This window comes from Mesoplodon densirostris, chromosome 2 (assembly GCF_025265405.1).
Source record: "Mesoplodon densirostris isolate mMesDen1 chromosome 2, mMesDen1 primary haplotype, whole genome shotgun sequence".
Classification (NCBI taxonomy): Eukaryota; Metazoa; Chordata; class Mammalia; order Artiodactyla; family Ziphiidae; genus Mesoplodon; species Mesoplodon densirostris.
This window is the reverse complement of record NC_082662.1, coordinates 486,720-508,369: the sequence shown is the minus strand read 5'-3', so window position 1 is coordinate 508,369 and position 21,650 is coordinate 486,720. Positions and strand designations below refer to the sequence as shown.

Here is a 21,650-nt window from a genome sequence, read left to right as displayed (position 1 = left end):
GAAGCCCCTCACCTGCTTTAATCTCGCCATGTTTAAAATGACGTCATTCATCAGCAACTGGGTCTGCAGGCTGCCTGCCCTCTAACAGCTCCAAGAGGGCAGGAGCTTGGCCTCCGGTGCAGTGCTGAATCCCAGCGCCTGGCACACAGTAGGTGCGCAGCGTTTGCTGAACGACAGCACGTGTGAACACGTGTCTGTGTGTCTGGTTGTGTCTCTGAATGCCTGTGGTTTCTCCTCCCAGTGATCCTGGCTGCCTGGAATGTCCGGGTCCCCAGGCCTGGAGCCAGAGTCTGATTCTGTCTCAGTGGGGCTCGCTGGCTGACCCGCCTTGTCTGGCCTGGACTTCTAGGAGAGGGGATGTGGGTTCAGGGCTCTGGTCTGGCTGGGGCTGGGCTGGAGCTCAGGAGGACCACGGTGATGTTGCGGCCGTTTAGTTCCGGTCTGTTCTCTCCCGGGCCTCTGTTCTCATCTGTGGCTATTTCCTGCCAAGGACCGGGGAGGTGGGCTCAAGCAGAGAGAACAGGATGGGACAGGGAGGAGGGGTTTGCAGCCTTCCCCTGCCCTGTCCATCCTTGCCCAGTGGTGCCAGGAGTGTGCTTCCTCCTTCAGACTTCTGCACTGGGGCTGAGCCGGGGGCTGGATCTGTGATGCCAGGAATCCACCGACCTCCACGCAGAGCTGAGAGAGGGAGGGCTCTGCAGGGAGTTCAGGGTGTGGCCCGGGTGCTTCCACGCTCCTAGCTCAGCACTGGGAACTGAACCCGCTCCCCTTTCAGACCGAGGGGCCGGACCTGGGCCCTCTCTGCCTCCCTCCAGCCCTGCCTGGACATCCTCCCTCTATGGAGGAGAGACAGCCTGGCAGCCAGAGGCAGGAACAGAGGCCTGAGATGGAGCAATAGAGCGGTCGAGGCCGAGGGAGAGAGACAGACAAGGGCGGGGGCGCAGAGGAGGGAGGAGGGCTGGGAAGGAGGCCACCAGCGCTAATATAAACCAGTTAGAAAAACAGGAGGAGAGGCCAGGCCTCAAGGCCAGCCAGGCAGGGCTTGTTTATCCAGAATGAAAGGCCCGTGAGGAGCTGGGGGTGGGGTGCGGAGACCAGTCCTGATTCCAGTTTGGAAAGGGGGCTCCGCTTCCCAGGGTCTGGATCCTGCTGAGGAAATGGGTCCGTTAGGTTGGGGGTGGGGCGTCCTCACAGCCCTGTGTCCTCCCAGTGGGTCCTACCTGTTGTCAACCCTCATTCCCTCTTGCTGCAGTAGCAGCAGCCTCCTCCCCTTGCCTGGAGCCCAAGAGTCTGGCTGGGCTGGGCTCCTTGCTTGTCTGAGGACTTGGGGACCAGGGCAGGGTTCAAGAGTGAGACTCCAGCCCACCAGGGCCCGGGGCTTGTGACCATAATTCAGTCCAAATGGGCAGTCCAAAAATGCACCGTGGGTTTTTGTGGTAGTTTGGTGGATTTTTTTTCGTTTTTTTTTTTTTGAGGTTTGCTTAACTAGAAAGAGTGGGTTTGATACACAGTGCGTGCTCTGTTATTTCACATTTGTTTACGTGATTTTGTAAGTTTTCCCAGAGCTTCAAATTTGTGCCTTCTGTTGGGAAGGCTCCCATACCCCGCTTCATCTCCTCCCCTCTGGGAGGGGCGGGGGGTGATCCTGGGAGCACCCGGGTCTGGGTGGTGTTTCTGCTCTTGATGGTGGGCAGATGGGGTGGGGGCACCAGGACAGAGGGTCACCCGGCTCCCTGCTCAGCTCTCAGGGGCCTCACCCCTCATCCCACTGGCTGGCTGAAGATGACTGATGAACAGCAGTGCCCACCATGCTCTCCGGAAGGGGCCCCCCTACCTCCCCAGGGCCCGTGCGACTCTTATCCCACTGAAGGGTCACCACAGGGCCAACGGGAAGACCTGGTGGCCTGGCAGCCTGGGGTCCTTGGGGTCGGGCCCAGGATGCCTTTCTGCTCTCCTGCAGTGGGGGGATGCCTTGGCCAGTGTTCCCTTATAGAGGTGCTGGTGAGGAGATGCTCCCCCCAGAACCCCAGACCTGCAGTGGCCCCAGAAGGGCTCCGTATGTATGTCACAGACACCCACAAGGCATCTGGGGCCATACCGTCAGGCCCCCCTGCCCCTTCTGGGCTGGGCTACTGCCAGCTTCTCCAGGACCCAAGCCAGAGTGACTCCCCTCATCCTTGGGAACACAGTGGCCAAGGCCTGACACCTCCCACCAGGCCGGCCAAGGACCAAGGACCGGGGGAAGGCGGGGAGGCCAAGGGGCCGGGCAGGAGCGGAGGGGGCGGTCTGCTCCGTGATGTCACAGCGGGTGCTGGGGAGGGGGAGGGGAGGGGGAGGGGGGGCCGGGCTGTTTTTCTGGAGAGTTAGAGCCTGAGTGAGACAAAGCGCCGGCGGGCCAGGCGGGCCAGGCAGGCGCCATGGAGCTGCGGGCCCGGGTCCTACTCTGGAAACTTGTGCTTCTGCAGAGTGAGTTCGGGTGTGGGGGCGGGGGCGGGGGTCGGGAGCCACCGGTGGGTCTGAGCCCGAGCCCAGGGTTGGGGGGGTGCCTCAGCTGGGAAGAGATGGGTCTGGGGGCCTCAGAGGGAGCTGCTTACTGCGAGAAGGCCCCCAGGACGTGGAGGTGGTGAGGCCTCACATCAGGTCCCACAGAACTTCCCCTCACTGGACGCTGGAGACGGGCCGGGCAGGGAGGGAGGCCAAGGCGGGGGCTCCTCCTGGGGTCCCTGGCGCCCCCCACTTCTCTGGGACGCCCCTCAGTCCTGTGCTTCTCTGTTGTCAGGAGGGGAGTGGGTGGGGGACTGAGGGGGGCTCGCAGGGTCTGCTCCCAGGACCCTGAGCTCACCCCCCCCCCAACCCCTGCCGGGCTGGCCTGCTGACCAGGCACATTCCTCCATCCGGCTGGGCACCGGGCCACATCTCTGGAGCAGGAATTCGGCATGTGGGGTGGCAGATGGTGGGGTCACTCCCCACTTCCAGCCTTCTCGTGCTTCAGACCTCTGCCCTCCGGGAAGGCCGAGGGGGCTCCTGGGTGGGGTGCCAGCCGTCTGAGGACCCTGGAGGGCTTGTGCGGCATGGCCCCCGGGCAGGTGCCACGCCGGATAGGCACGTGCAGAAGCCCCACAAACCAGCCCGAGGTGTCAGGCGCTGGTGCTCTTGTGGCCTTGCTGCAGTGATGGCTAGGGTGGCCACCATTCCTGAATGTGGCACTTGGTGACAGGCACACATCCAGAGCTGGCCTGGCCCCACCACTCTCCCGCAGCCTGGGCAGGTGGCCATGAGGATTAAGCGGGGGCCTGGGAGAGGTAGGGGGGAAGGAGACCCCCACCTCTGCCCTCCTGGCTTCTCTGGATTTACCCCTGCCCGTTAAGAGTGTGTGACTAGCACCCACCTCAGCGAGGACCATCGAAGGGGCCCAGGGAGCCAAGTGGGGGCCGGTTCGGGTGGGTGACCCCTCCCTCCCCAGTATGACTCTTGCTTCCTCTCCTTCCAGGCTCTTCTGTCCTTCTGTCCTCAGGTTAGTGACCACCCTCCCCTGGGAACCCTTGCTAGCCCCATCCTGTACCTGTCCCCTTGGGTCTCACCCCTCCCGCGGTCATGTCCCCTCTCCACCAGGGCCAGCCGGGCGCGCGACCCCCGGCAGCTCCGTGGTGTCCGAGTCTGCAGTGAGCTGGGCAGCCGGCGCCCGGGCGGTGCTGCGCTGTCAGAGCCCGCGCATGGTGTGGACGCAAGACCGGCTGCACGACCGCCAGCGCGTGGTCCACTGGGACCTCAGCGGCGGCCCGGCCGGCGGCCCCGCGCGCCGACTCGTGGACATGTACTCGGCGGGCGAGCAGCGCGTGTACGAGCCGCGCGACAGCGGCCGCCTGCTGCTGACCCCCTCCGCCTTCCAGGACGGCAACTTCTCGCTGCTCATCCGCGGTACGGCCCGAGGGACCGAGAGGGGGCGGGGCTGCGGGGGCGAGGGCGAGGCCGTGGAGCTCATCGCCGCGTTCCCCCCCACCGTGCGTAGCGGTGGAGGACACAGACGAGGGGCTGTACACCTGTAACCTGCACCACCATTACTGCCACCTCTACGAGAGCCTGGCCGTGCGCCTCGAGGTCACCGACGACCGTGAGTGTGCCCCCCCCCGCCTGTGCGCTCCCACCCCTGCCCCACCCCGCCCCGCTGCCTCCGGGCCCCCTCCCGGCCCGGGGTCCTTGACCGGCCTCGCTCCCCCAGCCCGGGCCGCCGGTGCGCACTGGGACGGCGAGAAGGAGGTGCTGGCGGTGGAGCGCGGCGCACCCGCGTTGCTGACGTGCGTGAACCGCGCGCACGTGTGGACCGACCGGCACCTGGAGGAGGCGCAGCAGGTGGTGCACTGGGACCGGCAGCCGCCCGGGGTGCCGCACGACCGCGCGGACCGCCTGCTCGACCTGTACGCGTCGGGCGAGCGCCGCGCCTACGGGCCGCCCTTCCTGCGGGAGCGCGTGGCGGTGGGGGCGGACGCCTTCGCGCGCGGCGACTTCTCGCTGCGCATCGACCCGCTGGAGCCGGCAGACGAGGGCACCTATTCCTGCCACCTGCACCACCACTACTGCGGCCTGCACGAGCGCCGCGTCTTCCACCTGAAGGTCACCGAGCCCGCCGCCTGGCCGCCCCCGCGGGACTCGCCGGGCAACGGCTCCAGCCACAGCGTCGCGCCCGGTCCAGGTGCAGGAGGCACGTCTGCGGCCCCCTCCGGCCCCAAATCAGGGACTCCAGCGTTGCGGGGGGAGGGCCCCGCGGGCTGAGGCTGGCCCGTGTTGGCGCGCTGCGCGCTCCCTGACGCGGTCCCCGCCCGATCCCCGCAGACCCCACGCTGGTGCGCGGCCGCAGCGTCATCAACGTCATCGTCCCCGAGGGCCGCGCCCACTTCTTCCAGCAGCTGGGCTACGTGCTGGCCACGCTGCTGCTTTTCATTCTGCTGTTCATCACCGTCATCCTGGCCACCCGACAGCGCCGCCGCGGAGGTGAGGGGGGGGGGGCGGGGGGGGGGCTCGCGACGCCGGGGCTGAGGCCAGCACTGGGAAGTCTTTCCCGGCCGGAGGCGGGACTTGGGGCGCAGTGGCCCGAGCAGAGGGCCCCATGAGCCTCGTTGCCTGGGCTGCGAGGGTTCCTTTGGGCTGGGGGGGGCTGGGGAAGGGGGAGGCTGCCCCCAACACGACTCTCCCTCCCCAGGCTACGAATACTCCGACAAGAAGTCCAAGTCCAAGGGGTGAGTGCCCCTTCCGGCTCTCCCGGGGACCAGGCAGACCTGCCCACCGCTCTAATCTCCCACCACCCTCCCGCTTCCAGGAAGGACGTGAACATGGTGGAGTTTGCTGGGGCTGCCGGGGACCAGGCTCTTTACAGGAGGGAGGACATCCGACTAGGTGAGGGAGACCAAAGGGACAGACTGTGGCTCCCAGGCCTGGGGTGAGGGAGGCGCGTCTCTGAGACGTCACCCTGTTCTCTCCCTGCACCAGGCTACAAAAACAATCTCCTGAAGGAGAGGGTTGAGCTGTCCCACAGCCCCCTGCCCGCCAAGAGCATCGACTTGGACAAAGGTGAGCTGAGGTGTAGGGGGAGACCCCTGCCCATCTCAGAGCTGGGCTGTACCCCTTGCCGCCCACTCAGAGCCCCAAGACACCAGCCAGCCCTGCGGGCAGGAGTCCCCTGCCACCTCAGTGCTCCAGAAGTCCCTGGGCAGTCCTGATGGTAGTCTGCCCTGTTTCCCCCGCAGCAGAGGGGCAGAGGGCAGACACCCGCCTGTCCCCTTGGCTTCCAGAGTTCAGGAAGGAGTACTGCAAATAAGGCGACCCCGGGCTCCTGGCTGGGCCAGCAGCTCTGCCAGCTCTTGTCTGTCCACGTCGGAAGACTCTTCCTGACCCCCATGCAGTTCGCCTGGCCCCCCTTCCAGCGGCTGGTCCCGCTGTCCTGGAACTTGGCCTGGACTGGTGCAGGGTGAGGCTGCCTCCAGACCCCTCTTGGGGGCCACCTGATCCTCATATGCGATCGTGGGCTCCTTAGGACTCTGCTGGCACTGCAGCCGGGCCCCTTCGGCAGCCCTCGGCTGGTGCCCTTGCCTCCTCGTGCGGCCAAGACCCCGCTGACGTTCACCAGTCTCTCAGGCTCTCCTGAACTCTGCCCACGGGGGGCTGGGAGCCCCACCTCTGCAGGGAGAGGGGCGTGAGGAGGCTCAGTGGGGATTCTTGGAGCTGGGGTCAGCCTCAGGCCTGGCACTCCCACCCCTTCCTTGCCCCGTCCTCAGGGGAGCTGCCTGCCAGCTCCCCTCAACGGCATCCCGAGTTACGCTGCCAGGCTGTCTTGGGCTCTGTATGGTAACCCGAGGACCGCGCACTCCAGGCCCGGGGCTAGCGTCCCTCTGCGCTGCATCCGGCCTCCTGGGGCCCCCTCTCTGCTTTCCACCCTGCTTCAGCCCTGTTTCCAGCAAGCTGCCTTGACAGTCACTAGGCTCCATGTGACTTCTGACCCTGGCTCCCTTCCCTCGGCCCCTCCTTGGGCTGGAGTCCAGGGCTGAGGCCTCACTGGACTCTGTTTTGGCGGAGGACGGCGGGGGGTGAAGATGGGTTTAGAGTGGCCAGTGCTGCCGCTCCTGACACCCCACATTGGCTCATCCTGGGGAATTGCTATCATCTCAATAAAGACCACATCTGGGTTTAGACTTGGCCCCAGCTATGCCTCTACAGCTCCCCTCCATCTCCCCGGGGGGCAGAGTCTGGCCCTTGGGGAGCCCCAAGTGTTCTCCTTCATCTGAAGTCCTACTGTCATCACCCATTCCTTTGGGTGGAAAGTCTGGGTCTGGGTGTCCTGAGAAGGGCAACATCGGAGCTGATTGTGTGCAGTTACTCCTGGTTGTGAAGCAGTTTCACATCCTCTTCTGAGGGGTTATTGGACGTGAGGACAGAGGGCAGACTGTATGAGTTCAGTCCTCTGAGAAGAGAAGCAGATGCCAGGATGGGCTCAATGAGTGAGGAAAAAGGGGGAGGAAGCAGGTAGCGGGAGAGCCCTCAGAGGGGTGCCAGCAGGACAGGAGGGGGAGGGAAGGGAGCTGCGGTAGGAAGAAGCCTGTTTCTCCAACCCTGACCCCATCCTCCAAGGCCCTCAGGGACAGCAGGGGGCAGGAGGGGCGACTGTCACCCTAAGTTGGAAAACCCAGAGCAATGGGCTGAGATCATGACCTGCCAAATGGGGAAGCACAAGCCACCCACACGGGTTGGCGGGGGCGGGGGTGGTCCACAGGGGGCTCCCTCTGCATCCGAGCTCTCACCTGGGGGAGGTGAAAACCCCGGGGTCGTTTTGATGAAGGCCCAGTTTCAAGCCCTCACACAAAGAAACAGAGTCATGAAATGTGTTCCTTACAGATCCTGGTGTGCGTGTGTGTGTGCGCGCTGGGTGGGGGGGGTGTGTGCTCGGGGAGCCAGGGGAAGGGCTGTCCTCCATCCAGGTCACCAGTGAGCAGGAGATGGACAGCAGGGTAGCAAGCACCTGGAACTTGTAAGGTGGGTGCAGCAGCAGTCACTGACTTTCACGGGCTCAGCTCTGAGTGGTTATTTTTAAAGTTGCCCAGGAAAAGCAAGGCAGGAACTTGGGGTGGGAATCCTGAGCTTGGGTCCTCATCTAAATGTCCAGGTTCTGGATGTGAGCAGGACTGTCATACAGTAAAATACCTGGGCAATAACTCAAAATAGCTGCTTTCTCATCACACCCCCACAAGGACCCCACAGTGGCAAAGGCAGGGAGGGAGGGTGGGGCATGGAGCTGTGACTCCCCCCAGCCCAGTGACCCCCGGTCCCACAGTGGCCACGTGCCACTGGACAAGGCCCTTCCTGTCAGGGCTCAGGTTCTGGCCACAGACTCAGGCCCCTTGCAGGGCCCCAGCCTGACCACATCAGCATCAGTCCCGGGATTGGCCTCTCGCTACCAGCCTCTGTCCTGTGCCTTGGGCTGAGGGTCAGGTGGTCGGGGGGGGGGGAGAGGTTCGGGGGCAGGAGTGCAGCCGAGGCAGCAGAGCCCCTGCATCTGTGTGACCGGCAGCCATTTGTGCCTGGCCTGGGGGATCTGGTCCCCTGGTGAGCTCTCAGGGTCTTCCTCCCTAACCCTGAACACCCAGAAGAGAGCCATGGTGGACCCTTCCCCTAAGGCAGTCCTGCCTGGGGAAACTGAGCGCCGAGGGGAGAAGGCCCAGGCTTGGCTGAGCGGGTGCCCACCTCACAGAGCCCAGGGGAGTGGAGGTCAGGAGCCTTCTCGTGGCCTCAAGTTTCCCTCCTTGGGTGGGGGAGGGAGAGCCGCTATCCCCATTGGGCTGGACCCTTCACAGCCGGAGGGGAGCTGCTCCGCGTCTCCCTTGACCCCAGGCAGGAGGACCCCAAGCAGGTTCGATAGAGAGCGTCCGGGAAAAGAATCCCTACACCTGCTGCCAGAAGTACCGTGCCCCTGCGTGCCCACAGCTGCCCGCGCTGACCCCGCTGTCGCCCGAGCATCACATACACGTGCTCACACTTTCATTCCCTCGTCCACGGGGGCACCGGCATTCACTTGGCCCGTGTTTCTTGGAGCCCCCGTGCGACCCGGCAGAGGGCGCGCCAGCTCGGAGCTGGCGCGGGGGCGCAATGTGACCGAGTGTCCTCAGCTCCTGCCCGGACACAATTCTCAGCTTCCCGCGGTGCCCCCGCAGCCCGCCGATGTGACCACGGCGCCTCCGGACTCTGAAGAGGAGGAGGACCGGAGCCTGGCCGCGCGGAACCCCTCCGAGGGCTCCAGGCCGGGTGCAGAGCTTCCTGAGGGCCCCCACCCACCTCCTCCCCGCGGGGCGCGCCCCGGCCGCCCAAGGGCCGAGAACCGGGCGCCGAGGGCTGTCGGCCTGTGCACGCCGCGGCCCCGGGACGCGCGCGCCACGGGCTCCGGGCCTGGACGCAGGCAGGGAGGCCCCGCCCTCGCCGCGCTCGCGCGTGCGCAGCCCCGCCCCCGCGCTCGGGCAGCCCGGTGACGTCAGGCCCGCTGCTCTCTGGCGCCCCCCGCGGCCGCGCGCAGCAGGGCCCGCGGTCCCTTTAACGCGCGGCCCGAGGGGGCGGCGGCGGGGCGCACGGACGCGGCGGGCCTCGCGCCCTCCCTGCCTGCGTCCCGGGCCAGGGGCGCATGGGTGGCCGCGGGCGGCGGGGCAGCAGCCGGGGTGTGCGCGGGGCCGGGGCCGGGGCTGAGGCCGGCAGGGCGGGCGGGGCCGGAGCGGCCGGGCGGGGGCGCGGGGGCCTGGTCGCGGCTGGGCCGGGAGCGGCGCGCGGGCGGGGCGCGGGCCGGCGGCGGGGAGGCGCCCGCGTCCAAGGCCCGGGCTGGGCCTGAGCGCCGCGCCATGGCGGAGACCAAGATCATCTATCACATGGACGAGGAGGAGACGCCGTACCTGGTCAAGCTGCCCGTGGCGCCCGAGCGCGTCACGCTGGCCGACTTCAAGAACGTGCTCAGCAACCGGCCCGTGCACGCCTACAAATTCTTTTTCAAGTCCATGGACCAGGACTTCGGGTCAGTGGGCCACAGGGCCTGTGCGCGGGCGCGCGTGTGGGCACCTGTCTGCGCCAGACAGGGCAGATGCTGGGGCTGTGACCCGGGCGGTGCCTCCCCGTGCCTGCGAGCCCCGGTGCGGTGTGTCCCACCTGTCTGTGCCCTGAGCAGGGGACGCCTGGGCCCCTGACTGCCTGCCCAGGAGCCTGAGAGCTCTGGACTTAGGGCAGGCGAGGGTCCTGGCTTCTCCACCTGCCCTGGGTCCTGTCCTGAGTGTGATTTGCGGTGGAGGCCTGTAGTCCAGGTCGACCTCGAAAATACCACCTTGGCACGTGTCAGGCTCAGGGTCCTCTGCCCGCCTTCTGTGGAGGACAGATGCTTAGGGCTGGCCGGAGAGCTTGCAATTCATGGGGCTTGGGGTCAGAGGAGTGTCCGAGTGTGGGGGTGGGGACAGGGTGCCGGCCACCCAGTGGGTTCCCTAGTTAGCATGGGGGAAATGAGGTGATCTGGGACAGGGGCACAGATCTGTCTGCTGGGGTCTGCAGACGTTTCTGGAGGCTCAGGATAGCCTCCTCCTGACCCCCTTCTCCAGGGCCCTCGGGACAGAGCAGAGGTCAAGGGTCACTGGGCAACATGGGGCTTTATTCCACCCACCCCCGCCCTGGGGTTGCCGGCCACAGGGGCTTCTGTCCCTGCTGAGCCACATGGCACTTGGGTTCCTGGGAGCGGCCCAGGCCAACTGCTGACTCGGGGCAGCTTCTGTGTCAGCGTCCCCATGTCTGCCCTTAGTGGTGGCTGTCCTGGCCGTGGGGACTTCCCGCTTGTGCTGGGCTGGGCCTCTGGAACGGTGAGCGGTGAGCTGGAGGCTGGCTGTCCGCTTGAGGCCTGACCCGGCACAGCCACGGGTAACCTGAGTCCCCTGCTCAGCGGTGCTGGGGCGGGGGCGGGGGGGGGCACCCAGAGGCCTGGTGCGCCGAGCAGGTGCGCCTGGGTGCCCTCAGGCAGCCCGTGTCCTTGTCTGTGGCTGCGTCTCAGGGCTTTGACATTGAGGCCATTTCCTGGATTCTGTGGTTTGCGTGGACCCTGGGCAGGCCCAGGTCAGATCAAGCTGAGGCCACTTTGTGGCTCTCAGGAAGGCCTGAGGGACATGTGGCCAGCTGGACTCTCTCATGCCTCCCCAACACCAGGGAGAGGCAGAGAAGGGGCATGTGGTCTTGGCAGCCCCCAGCCCTGCCGGGCTCATGTTAGAAGCTACCCCCAGGCTGGGCTCCCCAGGGTAGGGCATTGATTTGGGGAGCCAGCCCTCGCTGGGTGATCTCCTACAGTCTCACTGCTCTGGGTCTGCTCTGCTTTGGCTGTGAGCACTGGGTATGTGAAAGGGTGCTTTTCTTTTTAACTTAGTTTATCATTTCAACGAAAATTACTGAAGTCACACACGCTCTGTCACAAGCCAAAGCCAGCAAGCAATGTGTGGCACAGTGTGTGCCCAGCCCCCTAGGTTGCTGCCCTTGGACCATGATCTGGGGTGCATCCTGAGGGCCCTGACCCTGGTCCTCCGTCTGGTAGCTGCTGAGCTGCAGAGACCCCTGCCCCCATCAAGGTGCACTCCCAGCAGAGGCTGGGCCTGCTGGAGGATTTGCAGGACCCATGGGTGCCCTGGCCTAGGAGGTCACTGGGCAGGCAGATCTGGGTCTTGAAGCACAAGTAGGAGTTCTTCAGGCTGTCTCAGCATGACTGGGATGCGGGGGGAGAGAACAAGACCGGGCTAGTAGACTGGGCTGGGACGGGGAGGGATTGGGGTGACTCTGGAAGGCACATGGACAGACAGAGCAGGGGAGGCTCACCTTATTCCCCACTTCCCAGACCTCTGGTTTGTGGCCTGTTGGCCTCAGGGACCCTTGGAGAGGATCTGCCTCCTTCCTACCCTCCTCTGAGGTCTACCTACAGAGCTCCAAGTTTTATTTATTCTGTAGAATCATTTACTCAGTGTAATGAATTTCCTCTGGGAGGGGCTGGATAGTCACTCACACTTTAGTATAAACAAGAGCTGGAAGCTCACCCTAGATACCTAGTGGATGTAGCTGGAGGTTGGGGAACGTGGGGGCAGGTCCTGGCTGGGCTGGGGCAGCACCCCTCATAAGAGGGGTGGCCTCAGATTGGGGACTGTGAGGGCACCTGGTGAGCCTGGGCTTCCTGCCCCAACCCCTCAGCCCACTGTGGGCTGGGCCCTGAGTTCCTGGGGCCTCTGTTCCTGGCCACGGCTGGCCAGGAAGGGAACCCCTTCCCTTATTAAGTCTAAGGTGTGGCCACCGCCACGTGCTCTGGGCCGGGTCCCGCTCCCCACGGGCATCTTTGGCCAAGTGGGTGGCGAGTCCTGTGCCCACCTCCCACTTTTCCCATGCAGGTCACAGGTTTTGTGTCCCAGCGGAGCTGGGGAGGGTCTCTGGGCTTGTGCTGGGTTGGCCTGGAGGTGCCAGGAGTTGGGTTTGGTGAGTGGCAGTGCAGGGAGACGTGTGGGCCCAGCCTTTGGGCTGAGCGGCAGAGGGTGAGGGTGTCTGGCTCACAGGTTTCTGCTGCCAGGGCTGCCTTGCCGATTCCAGGCCTGGCTGGACTTGGCAGTGGCCCTGGCCCCTGCCTCTCTGCGCCAGGAGCTCCGGTCTGTGGGGCCATCTGTCTGTGGGCCCTGGGGGGTGCAGTGGGGGGCTGCACTTGGCCTGGCACAGGCTGTCCGAGCTCCCACTCTGCCCGCCATCTGGGGTCAGTGCCCCCAGTGGTGTTGGGAGAGTCTAGATGGGTCACCCTCCGGAGCTTGTGGCAGGGCTTGGAGGACTGGGATCCGCTCACCCTGAGGCCTGCAGAGCCTGAGCCTGGGCAGGAGGCAGTGAGGGGACCGAGGAAGGCTCTGAGGACCCCGACCCATGGGGGAACCCTGTGCCTCTGGAGACACAGTTGGGGCCATCCCACTGGGCCTCTGGGAGCCCAAGGGTCCCCCTGGGCCCCTGGCTCAGCTCCAAGGGCCCCGCTCTGAGCGGATTCCTCGGCGGGGCGAGTCTGCAGGGGCAGCGGGCGGGGCTGGGCAGCCCAAGTTCTAGGGTAACTGGGATTTTGCCAGGAATTCTGAGGTTGTGGGCAAGATGCCAATGGGGGTGCCCCTGGGTGGCCACCACGAGGTTCAGTGTCTTCACTGACCACCGCTCCTGAGGTCTCCTCTCAGACCCGGGAGGCCCGGCTCAGGAGGGAGCCCTGGGGTTGTGTGTGGGGCATTTCCCCAGGCTTGGCCGAGGTCTCCCCCAACCCCACTCCCGACCTTGTCCCTATCCCTGGCCATCGCTGGGGGTCGGCAGCGTTGTGCCCCTGTGCCCTTTGTTCTGGGGGCTGGGGCACCTGCCCCTCCCCCCCTGCTGTCCCAGCCTAGCTGCCCCTCAGCACCCCAAAGCCCGGTGGAGGGCAGGATGCTCCGTAGTGCAGGCTGCAAGGTGTGTGTTTCGCAGGCTGGAGAGGGCCAGGGAAGCAGGGCCTCTGGGCCCTGGGAGGGGCGTTCGTGTGTGGGTGGGCTACATGGGGGCCTCAGGCAGCCCCGGGCAGCGGGTCACCTGGAGGCCCTGGCCGTGTGGGCACCTTGGGACCCCCTGCCTGGGGTGTCCGCCTCTGGGGGAGCCAAGCAGGCCCCGTGGTGTGAGTCAGGGGGCGGGGGCGGGGGGGAGGCCGCCGGCCGGGCCACCTGGGCTGTGAAGTGGGAACCAGGTCCCTCCTGTGTCTCTGTTGCGGCAGTCACTCAGAGACGGTGCTCGGGGCCTGCTGGGCCCCCGGGAGGGCTTGCTGCAGCCGGCAGAACCCCAAGTGTCCCCAGGCCACCGCAGGTCTTCCTGGGGTGACAACCTTCTGTGTGGCCTCCTTGACTAAATCTTGGGCTGGGTCTCGGCCTCCCCAGAGCTCAGCTCTGCCGGACTGTGATACGTGAGTGGGGGCCGCAGACACAATGTCAGCTCCTCACTGGGGGGAGGGGGTCCTGAGAAATGACTCTTTCTGTCTCTTGTTCTCTCCACCTCATCTGTGCCTGTGTGGCTGGCCCTGGGATGCCACACAGGCACAGAAGGGGGGGTCACCGAAGGACCCTGGCGGGGTGCCCCCTCCCTCCCAGGCTGGCCCGTCTCCTCCGTCCACTCTGCCCTGAGGTCTTGGGCCCTCTCCTGGTGGGGGGGGTGGACTGGAGCCTTGCTCTCTGGGTGGGCGTGTCGTGTGCCACCTGTTGCTGCCGAGGCCTAGCTGAGTCGCGGTGTCTGGGCCCAGCGGGCCACAAGGCCGCTTCCCGCCTGGTCTCCCGGCTCCTGTTTCTGCACTGGGCCCAAGCCCAGGTGTAGGAACCTGCCACGCTGGGCAGGGCTGGCCTCCAGGGGGCGGGGCCTCGGGGCACATCCTGCTGCAGGCCCCGCCCTGCCTGCCCTGCTTTCCGGGCCTCCGGGAGGCCGCAGCGTGGGATGTGTCTGGGCCACAGCGCTGCCCGCCCTGCCCCGTGGCCCTTCCCCTGCTGCCCTCTCACCCTTTTGAACCTGACACCTGGACCTCCCCAACCAGTTTCTGACCCCAGGGTCATTGGCCTCCTTCCCAGTTAGCATTGCCCTGGCCCTTGGCGACCTGCCTCTCCCACCCCACGCCAAGCCCACCTGACCGGGGGCAGCATGAAGGGATAGGCCAGGGCTAGCCGCTGGGCAGTGGGTATGGCTGGTGGGGCTCGCTGCCCTCCAGGGCCTGAGGCTCCTCTGTGGGCCCAGCTGGCCCTGAGCTTGGCTGCCCTTCCAGGTCTCGAGTTGGGCTGGTGCTGTGAGTGGGGGTCTGTTTCTGTCTCCCCGGCTGGGCCGATGGGCCAGGAGGGCGGTCGCCTGCCCTTGGAGTGTGTGCGTGTTGGTCTGTGTGTTGCGCCCTCTCGACCTGCCCGTATCTGCGGGGTCTGACTGCGTCCGCATCTGTGCTGAGGCCTGCTGTGAACCAGGCCCTGTTCTAGGCTGGCGGGGTGGGCTCTGCCCTCACCATCCACAGGCCGGGGGGCACAGAGGCACAGAGCAAGGCGGATACTCGCATTTTAGGGCCGTGACTCTTGGTGCCGGGAGTGTCTGGGCCCCCTTGGAGACCTGGGCCCTGGAAGGGGCCCTTGGAAGGATGGTAAAGGTTCCCGGGAAGGGAAGTGCCAGGTGGGGTCATCCTCACAGGCTGACATCTGGGCGCGTGGCTGGATGCCCCGTGTGGCCCGCACCCCAGACGAGCTGGGGGCCCTCCTCCAGAGCCCAGTGCTGGGAGCAGGCCCCACTGCCGTGGCCTCATGGCTGCATGTGCCCGCAGGGTTGTGAAGGAGGAGATCTCCGACGATAACGCTAGGCTGCCCTGCTTCAATGGCCGCGTGGTCTCCTGGGTGAGTCCACGGGATGCTGGCAGAGGGCCCTGGGCTGGTGGGAGTGGAGGAGGCTGGTCACCTGTGCCCCGGTGCCCTGCCAAGGGTCGCCTGGAAGCCGGTCCCTGAGCCCTGCTCTCCTCCGCAGCTGGTCCTGGCTGAGGGCACACACTCGGATGCAGGGTCTCAGGGCACTGACGGCCACGCAGACCTGCCCCCGCCTCTCGAGCGGACAGGCGGCATCGGGGACTCCCGGCCCCCCTCCTTCCAGTAAGGACCCTGAGGGGTGGCGCTGAGCCCAGTGGATCTGAGGGGCCTGCGTCCTGCCAGGCCTCTTAGGGGTGGGGAGGGGCAGCTGAGCAGGAACCCACGGTCAGTAGGCGCTGGTCAGCGGAGGAGGGGCGGGCGGAGAGGCCTGGAGTGGGCCGGCGGGTGGATGGGGGCCCCTGCTGGAGTCGGGGTCCCACCAGACGAGGGCAGCAGAGGAGCCGAGAGGGCGTTCGAGGCGTGAGTGGCCCGGCCGCCCCAGCCCAGCCCCCCTCGTCGGCACAGCCCGAATGTGGCCGGCAGCCGAGATGGGATGGACAACGAGACCGGCACGGAGTCCCTGCTCAGCCATCGGCGGGAACGAGCCCGACGCCGGAACCGCGAGGACGGTAACGAGGCCACGCCCTTGACCTCCCCGGGACCCCATGGGCACCCCAAGCCCCTGTGACCCCCAGGTACTGCCCTGTCCAGCGGGGGTCCCTTGGCAGAGGTCCCAGGACCCTAGTGGCCCCCCCAGCAACCCAGCGGTCACCCTGCCAGCTCCCAGGTCAACAGGTGCTCGAGGCTGCAGGGCCGCCCGTGACCTCCAGGGGACCCCGCGGCCAGCCCCCCTCCCTGCTGTCCCCACAGCCGCCCGGACCAACGGGCACCCGAGGGGGGACCGGCGGCGGGACCTGGGGCTGCCCCCCGACAGTGCGTCCACCGTGCTGAGCAGTGAACTTGAGTCCAGCAGCTTCATCGACTCGGAGGAGGACGACACCACCAGCCGGTGGGCGAGGGCGGCGGGGCGAGGCGGGGCGTGTGCGCAGGCGCACGCGCGTGTGTCCGCGTGCATGTGCGTGTGGGCAGGGGGCCCTGCTGGTGGCTCGCTGTCTTGCGGGGGCGGCTTTCCCCAGGTCTGGCCCCGCCCCCGCCCCCGCCCCTGCCCCTCTGGCCTCCGTTTCCTCATTTGCGTGGGGGAGGGGGTGGCCAGGCCCTGACTCTGCGCGGACCCCCACGACCCCGCCAGGCTGAGCAGCTCCACGGAGCGGAGCACGTCCTCCCGGCTCCTCCGGAAGCACAAGCGCCGGCGGCGGAAGCAGCGCCTGCGGCAGACAGACCGGGTAGGTGTGGAGGCCCGAGCGGGCAGGTGGGTCCCAGCCGCGGTCCCGCCCGCAGGCCCTCACCTGGCGCCGCCCCGCAGGCCTCCTCCTTCAGCAGCATCACGGACTCCACCATGTCCCTGAATATCATCACCGTCACGCTCAACATGGGTGAGGCCTCGGCGGGGCAGGTCCCCGGGCCGGGCACGGGGTCCTCGGGCGGGGGGCACCTGCTCACCCCGCCTCTCTGCAGAGAGGCACCACTTCCTGGGCATCAGCATCGTGGGCCAGAGCAACGACCGGGGCGACGGCGGCATCTACATCGGCTCCATCATGAAGGGCGGCGCAGTGGCCGCCGACGGCCGCATCGAGCCGGGTGACATGCTGCTGCAGGTGCGGGGCCGGGGGAGCCACCGGGGGGCCGGGGGGCCGGCCCCCGCACCCGCACCCACCGCGCTGACCCCGCGCCCCCAGGTGAACGACGTCAACTTTGAGAACATGAGCAATGACGACGCGGTGCGGGTCCTGCGAGAGATCGTGTCCCAGACGGGGTGAGGCACAGGGGCGGGCGGGGCGGGGCCGAGGGGTGGGGGGTGGGGGGTCCCCCGGGGCCTCGCCGTGTGACCCGCCCTCCCCGCAGGCCCATCAGCCTCACTGTGGCCAAGTGCTGGGACCCGACGCCCCGGAGCTACTTCACCATCCCGAGGGGTGAGTGACCCCACGGGGCCGGCGGGGCGGGGAGGGGGGGGGCGGTGCCCAGCGCAGCCTGAAGGTCCTCTCCCCTCTGCGCCCCTGTGCTGTGCTCTCTTTCTCGCCGTCCGTTGTCCGTCCGTCTGTTGCCGCGCGGTGGCCGCCCAGCTGACCCCGTGCGGCCCATCGACCCGGCCGCCTGGCTGTCGCACACGGCGGCGCTGACCGGAGCCCTACCCCGCTACGGTACGAGCCGCTGCTCCAGCGCCGTCACGCGCACCAGCTCCTCCTCACTAACCAGCTCGGTGCCCGGCGCTCCGCGTAAGTGGCGGCTCACGAGACCGGGGAACTGAGGCCCCAGGCGAGGGCCTGGCCGCGGCGCCCACCCGACACGGTCGCACCCGAGGCCCACGCCAGGCTTGAGCGTTTGCTCTGCTGCCAGGCCCGCGTGGTCAGATGCCGCACGGACTGGGCTCCGCCCTCCTCCCAGCCTCTGTTCACGTGGTGGAGGTGGAAGATGCCTGGAGGGGCCCGGCCAGCCCAGGGGTCTGCCTGCGGGGCGGGGCGGGGCGGCTGTCTGCGTGGGGGCCCTCACCCTGCTTTCCTGCCACTAACACGACTAATAGCCCCGAGCTCGCGGGGGAGGGGGTTAAAGAGGCCCGATCTCCACCCGTGGGGCTCCGGTCTGCAGGGCCGGGGGGCCTCGTCCTGGTTGGACCCCAGATTCTGATGAAGCGCCTGCAGGGTAGGAGACGAAGGTCCAGCCCCCGCCCACCCCCGTGTGCCGGCTCCCTGACCCTGCGGGGCTGTCAAGCAGTGGGGCTGGACCCCCCAGTTGCTGGGCCAAGAGAGCCTGGTTTCTGAGGGGGTGCGGCAGGTGGGGCCTGGGGTCCATTCTGACCCCCGCCCCGTCTGTCAGCCACTGGGGCTGAGGAGGAGGCCGTGCCTTGCAGAGCTGGAGGAGGTGCCGCTGACGGTGAAGAGTGACATGGGCGCTGTCGTCCGGGTCATGCAGCTGCCGGACTCAGGCCTGGAGATCCGCGACCGCATGTGGCTCAAGATCACCATCGCCAACGCCGTCATCGGTGAGGGTCCCACGGCCAGCAGAGGGGGCGGGGCGGGGATGGGGCGGCCCGGGGCCCTACCTGACGGCCGCCTGCCCCTCCAGGGGCGGACGTGGTGGACTGGCTGTACACGCACCTGGAGGGCTTCCGCGAGCGGCGGGAGGCGCGCAGGTACGCCGGCGGCATGCTGCAGCGCGGCTTCCTGAGGCACACGGTGAACAAGGCCACCTTCTCCGAGCAGTGCTACTACGTTTTCGGGGACCTGTGCAGCGGTGAGCAGGAGCTGCGGGGCGGGGTCCCCAGAGGGCCCGTCCCCCTCACCCCCTCACCCCCCAACCCCTCCTCACCCCCCTCACCCCCCCTCACCCCTCCTCACCCCCGCCTCCCCATCCGCAGATTTCGCGGCCCTGAACCTCAACAGCGGCTCCAGCGGGGCCTCGGATCAGGACACGCTGGCCCCACTGCCCCACCCGGCCGCCCCCTGGCCCCTGGGGCAGGGCTACCCCTACCAGTACCCAGGGCCCCCGCCCTGCTTCCCGCCCGCGTACCAGGACCCCGGCTTCGGCTACGGCAGCGGCAGTGCGGGCAGTCAGCAGAGTGAAGGTGAGGGCCTCCCGCCCGGCTGCCACACCTTCCCCAGCACCTAGCTCTGCCCTGTGTGCCGGTTCCCCCACCCTGTGCGCTCCCATCCGCTCTGTGCTTTGGCCCTGTCTGGCTCCTTCCAGAAGGGGCGAGTGGTCGAAGGGGGCCAGGGAGAAGAACCCGGAGGCTTCAGGGGTTGCGTGTGGGGGCCGGTGCTTCCGCCGTGGCAGAGGCCAGAGGTGGTGTGGGAAGGATGGGGACGTCGGGGTGTGGTGGCCCGGGTTGGGGAGTGGCACGGGGACCCCAGGACACAGTGGAGGACAGAGACTTCCGCCTTCCACCTGCAGCCGGAGGTGACAGTTTCATAGACGGCCCAGCCGATGCTGGGATGTGTGGGGCAGCTGAGCGGGAAGCTTGGGGTGCCCCTGAGGAGGGGACCTGTTGGAAGTGTCCCGAGGCTGAGTGGAGTCAGTGAGGCCCATGGCCCCATGCCCCCAGCGTCCGGGGAGAGGTCTGGTGGCTGGCCCGGTGGACCCAGAAAGGGACGGGGAGACAGGAGAGTGGGTCTGAGGGTAGCGGTATCCAAGGGGAAGCCGTGTTGGGCACCTGTGGACCCCGGACAGGCCCAGCCGGTGGGGTCATGCCCCGGTAGCAGGGTGTGGGTGCCCAGCCGGGCCTGCTGTGTAACTCATCTATCCCTTGCTTTGTGCTGGGCAAGCCTTAGACTGAAGGACTAGCGGAACGGACCCTCGGGGCCGGTAAGCCAGGGTCCTGCCCGGCGTCCCTCCCGGCACGTCCCCAGCCAGTGGGCGTCTTCAGGTTCCCGACACTTCCTGAGCCCAGGAGGGCTGAGCCGAGTGGCCAGCCAGGGCTCCGGGGTCAGATGAAAGGCGGGTCTTGGGTGGGGAGCCCAAGATGGCCTGCAGGTGCGCCGAGCACACACGGCCTTCTCTGGGCCTCAGTTTCTCAGCTGCAAGACCGGGCCCTCGGTTCAGGCACTGGGGTGAGGAGTGGGGGCGTCGAGCTGGCCCCAGTGTCCCTGCCTGTCTGCCACTGCCCCCCCCGCGCGCCCCCCCCCCCCCCGCCTGCTGCAGCTGCTCCTGCTTCCCTGGGCGGGGCCGGCCCAGCCCTCGTGTCTGCATGGCTCCCCCGCTCCAGCTGCACCCCGGCTCAGGGCCACCAGGCTCTGCCCCTGGTTGTCCTCGCGATGGCCAGCTGTCTTGGAAGAGGCAAGGCCTGGCACTGACCGTCCCGTTCCTCTCCCCCCTTCTTGACCCTAGGAAGCAAAAGCAGTGGGTCCACCCGGAGCGCCGGCGGGAGCAGCCGTCGGGCCCTGGGGCGCGAGAAGGAGAGCCGGTCGGCTGGAGCTGGGGGCAGTGGCAGCGAGTCGGACCACACAGGGCCAAGCGGGGTGGGCGGCGGCGGCTGGCGGGAGCGTCCTGCTAGCCAGCTCAGCCAAGGCAGCAGCCCGCGCAGCCAGGTCTCGGCCGCCGCCCCAGGGCTCCCCCCGCTGCACCCCCTGACAAAGGCGTACTCGGTGGTGGGCGGGCCGCCTGGGGGGCCGCCTGTCCGGGAGCTGGCCGCTGTCCCCCCAGAGCTGACAGGCAGCCGCCAGTCCTTCCAGAAGGCCATGGGGAACCCCTGTGAGTTCTTTGTCGATATCATGTGACCAAGGAGAGAGTGCTTCCGGCCTGGCCACTGCTTCCAGCCAGTGGTCCCGCTGCCCCTGCAGGAGGGTGCTGCACCTGGAGCTTGTGTGGCCTTCGTGGCCTTCCTGGGCCAGACCAGCCTGTGCTTCGTGCCATGGGGTCTGGGCCTGGCCAGAGTGGCAGCGGGCTAGAGGGGAGGGGCTGAGGGCAGCCCAGGCCACTGTAACCTGGATGGCAGCCCGTCCACTCCTGGCCAGAGCAGCTGTGTCTGTGCAGACCCTGGTGGGGGGCCTCCATCTCCCTGTGCTCAGGCAGGTCTGACCTGCCCCCCTTGGCGTGTGCCTCAGGGACCCGCACTCGCCCACAGTGCTGTGCACAGGGCTTCAGGTTGAGCTGAGAGGTGGCCGCTAGGCCTGGGCCCCCTCTTCACCCGGTTCACAGGCCCCACCCCCCATCCTGCCCAGGCCGAGGTGGGGGGCCCTCTCGGGGGTAGGGTCCGAGCCCCGAGGCCTCTCTGTGGCTGCCCAGGGTAGGGATCTAATTTATTTATTTATTGCCTGGCCTGTGTGCTCCATGGGGTGGCGGCCAAGTCAGCTGTCCCCGACTCCCAGCCACTGGAGCAGTTTCATGTGTTCACCCCCGCCCCGCAGGGACACACGGTGTGTCTGAAGGGGTGCGGGAGGACGGCGAGGGGGACATGGCAGGAGAGGGAAGGTGAGGGCGAGGGCCACAGATGCACACAGCTGCTGCCGGGGCGGGGTCTGGGGCAGAGGGCGTGGCCAGCTCGCCCCTCCCCGCGGTCCTGGGGTGGCCGCCCACGCACGCACGCACGCACGCTGCTCCGTCCGTCCGTCCAGCGTCGCTGGCCTGCACACGTCTGCACTGTAGATACTGTGCGGAGCTGGAGCGTCATCCAGGTAGTTAATAGAGCTGCTTCTGTGTAAATGCTATTTTAAACACTAAAAAGCATTTAATTTTATGGGACCGACGTGTGATCTGTGTCTCTTTTTTCCCACTTTAGGAGATTGGGGTGCAGGGGCCGGGTCAGCTTCCCCAGGGTCCGGCCGAGAGCCGACCGAGGACTGGCTAGGTGCTGTCCTCTGGGTGCCAGCCCAATGACAAGGCCCTGGCCGCAATGGTCCTGGCGGGCGGTCTTCTGTCCGAGGTGCTGGCCCCTGGCTCTGGCGGGGGGTGGGTGGTGGGTGGTGGGTGGGTCGTCCTTGCGGCTGGTGCTGGCCGTGGTGCTGACCCCCCACCCTGGCCGGGCGCTGTCCGCGGTGCTGGAGGGGACTGACCACGTTCTGCTGGCTCGCTGGCCAGGGAGAGAGAAGGAAGCTGGGTGCCCCCTCCTTCCTGAGCAGGTCTCTGCCCTGCCCTGGGGCCCACAGGCAGGCACACACCCCTGCAGAGGGG

The 21,650-nt window shown here is 67.3% G+C and overlaps 2 protein-coding genes across 6 annotated transcripts; both read left to right on the top strand.

Moving 5' to 3' along the window:
* The first annotated feature begins 2,351 nt into the window (after positions 1–2,351).
* On the top strand, positions 2,352–6,681 carry MXRA8 (matrix remodeling associated 8). Of its 4 annotated transcripts, none has more exons than XM_060088780.1 (10): positions 2,352–2,466; positions 3,491–3,514; positions 3,613–3,918; positions 4,010–4,111; positions 4,220–4,690; positions 4,831–4,989; positions 5,198–5,234; positions 5,315–5,391; positions 5,485–5,565; positions 5,742–6,681. In XM_060088780.1, the coding sequence occupies exons 1-10, from the start codon at positions 2,418–2,420 to the stop codon at positions 5,810–5,812; spliced, it is 1,377 nt and encodes a 458-aa protein (XP_059944763.1). In that variant the 5' UTR covers positions 2,352–2,417; the 3' UTR covers positions 5,813–6,681. The 4 variants fall into 4 exon arrangements, with proteins under 4 accessions (XP_059944763.1, XP_059944762.1, XP_059944761.1 ...); XM_060088779.1 differs by having other exon boundaries at positions 4,220–4,699; positions 5,745–6,681; XM_060088778.1 differs by having other exon boundaries at positions 4,220–4,699.
* Positions 6,682–9,305: 2,624 nt separating this feature from the next.
* DVL1 (dishevelled segment polarity protein 1) lies at positions 9,306–21,221 on the top strand. 2 transcript variants are annotated; one of them, XM_060088777.1, is made up of 15 exons: positions 9,306–9,538; positions 14,855–14,924; positions 15,052–15,173; positions 15,456–15,559; positions 15,801–15,939; positions 16,180–16,273; positions 16,354–16,423; positions 16,506–16,645; positions 16,727–16,803; positions 16,893–16,960; positions 17,111–17,188; positions 17,896–18,027; positions 18,111–18,278; positions 18,403–18,609; positions 19,869–21,221. In XM_060088777.1, exons 1-15 carry the CDS (start codon positions 9,369–9,371, stop codon positions 20,255–20,257), a joined length of 2,028 nt encoding a protein of 675 aa, XP_059944760.1. In that variant the 5' UTR covers positions 9,306–9,368; the 3' UTR covers positions 20,258–21,221. The 2 variants fall into 2 exon arrangements, with proteins under 2 accessions (XP_059944760.1, XP_059944758.1); XM_060088775.1 differs by having other exon boundaries at positions 17,111–17,263.
* Positions 21,222–21,650: the final 429 nt, after the last annotated feature.

Excerpts from the sequence above, each read along its gene's own strand:
- MXRA8 (XM_060088778.1), top strand. The coding sequence starts at position 2,418 with ATGGAGCTGCGGGCCCGGGTCCTACTCTGGAAACTTGTGCTTCTGCAG. Across the intron at positions 4,112-4,219 it reads CCTCGAGGTCACCGACGACC|CCCGGGCCGCCGGTGCGCAC; the intron begins GTGAGTGTGCCC and ends TCGCTCCCCCAG. Across the intron at positions 5,235-5,314 it reads AAGAAGTCCAAGTCCAAGGG|GAAGGACGTGAACATGGTGG; the intron begins GTGAGTGCCCCT and ends TCCCGCTTCCAG.
- DVL1 (XM_060088775.1), top strand. The coding sequence starts at position 9,369 with ATGGCGGAGACCAAGATCATCTATCACATGGACGAGGAGGAGACGCCG. Across the intron at positions 16,961-17,110 it reads CTACTTCACCATCCCGAGGG|CTGACCCCGTGCGGCCCATC; the intron begins GTGAGTGACCCC and ends GTGGCCGCCCAG. Across the intron at positions 18,279-18,402 it reads TTTCGGGGACCTGTGCAGCG|ATTTCGCGGCCCTGAACCTC; the intron begins GTGAGCAGGAGC and ends CCCCATCCGCAG.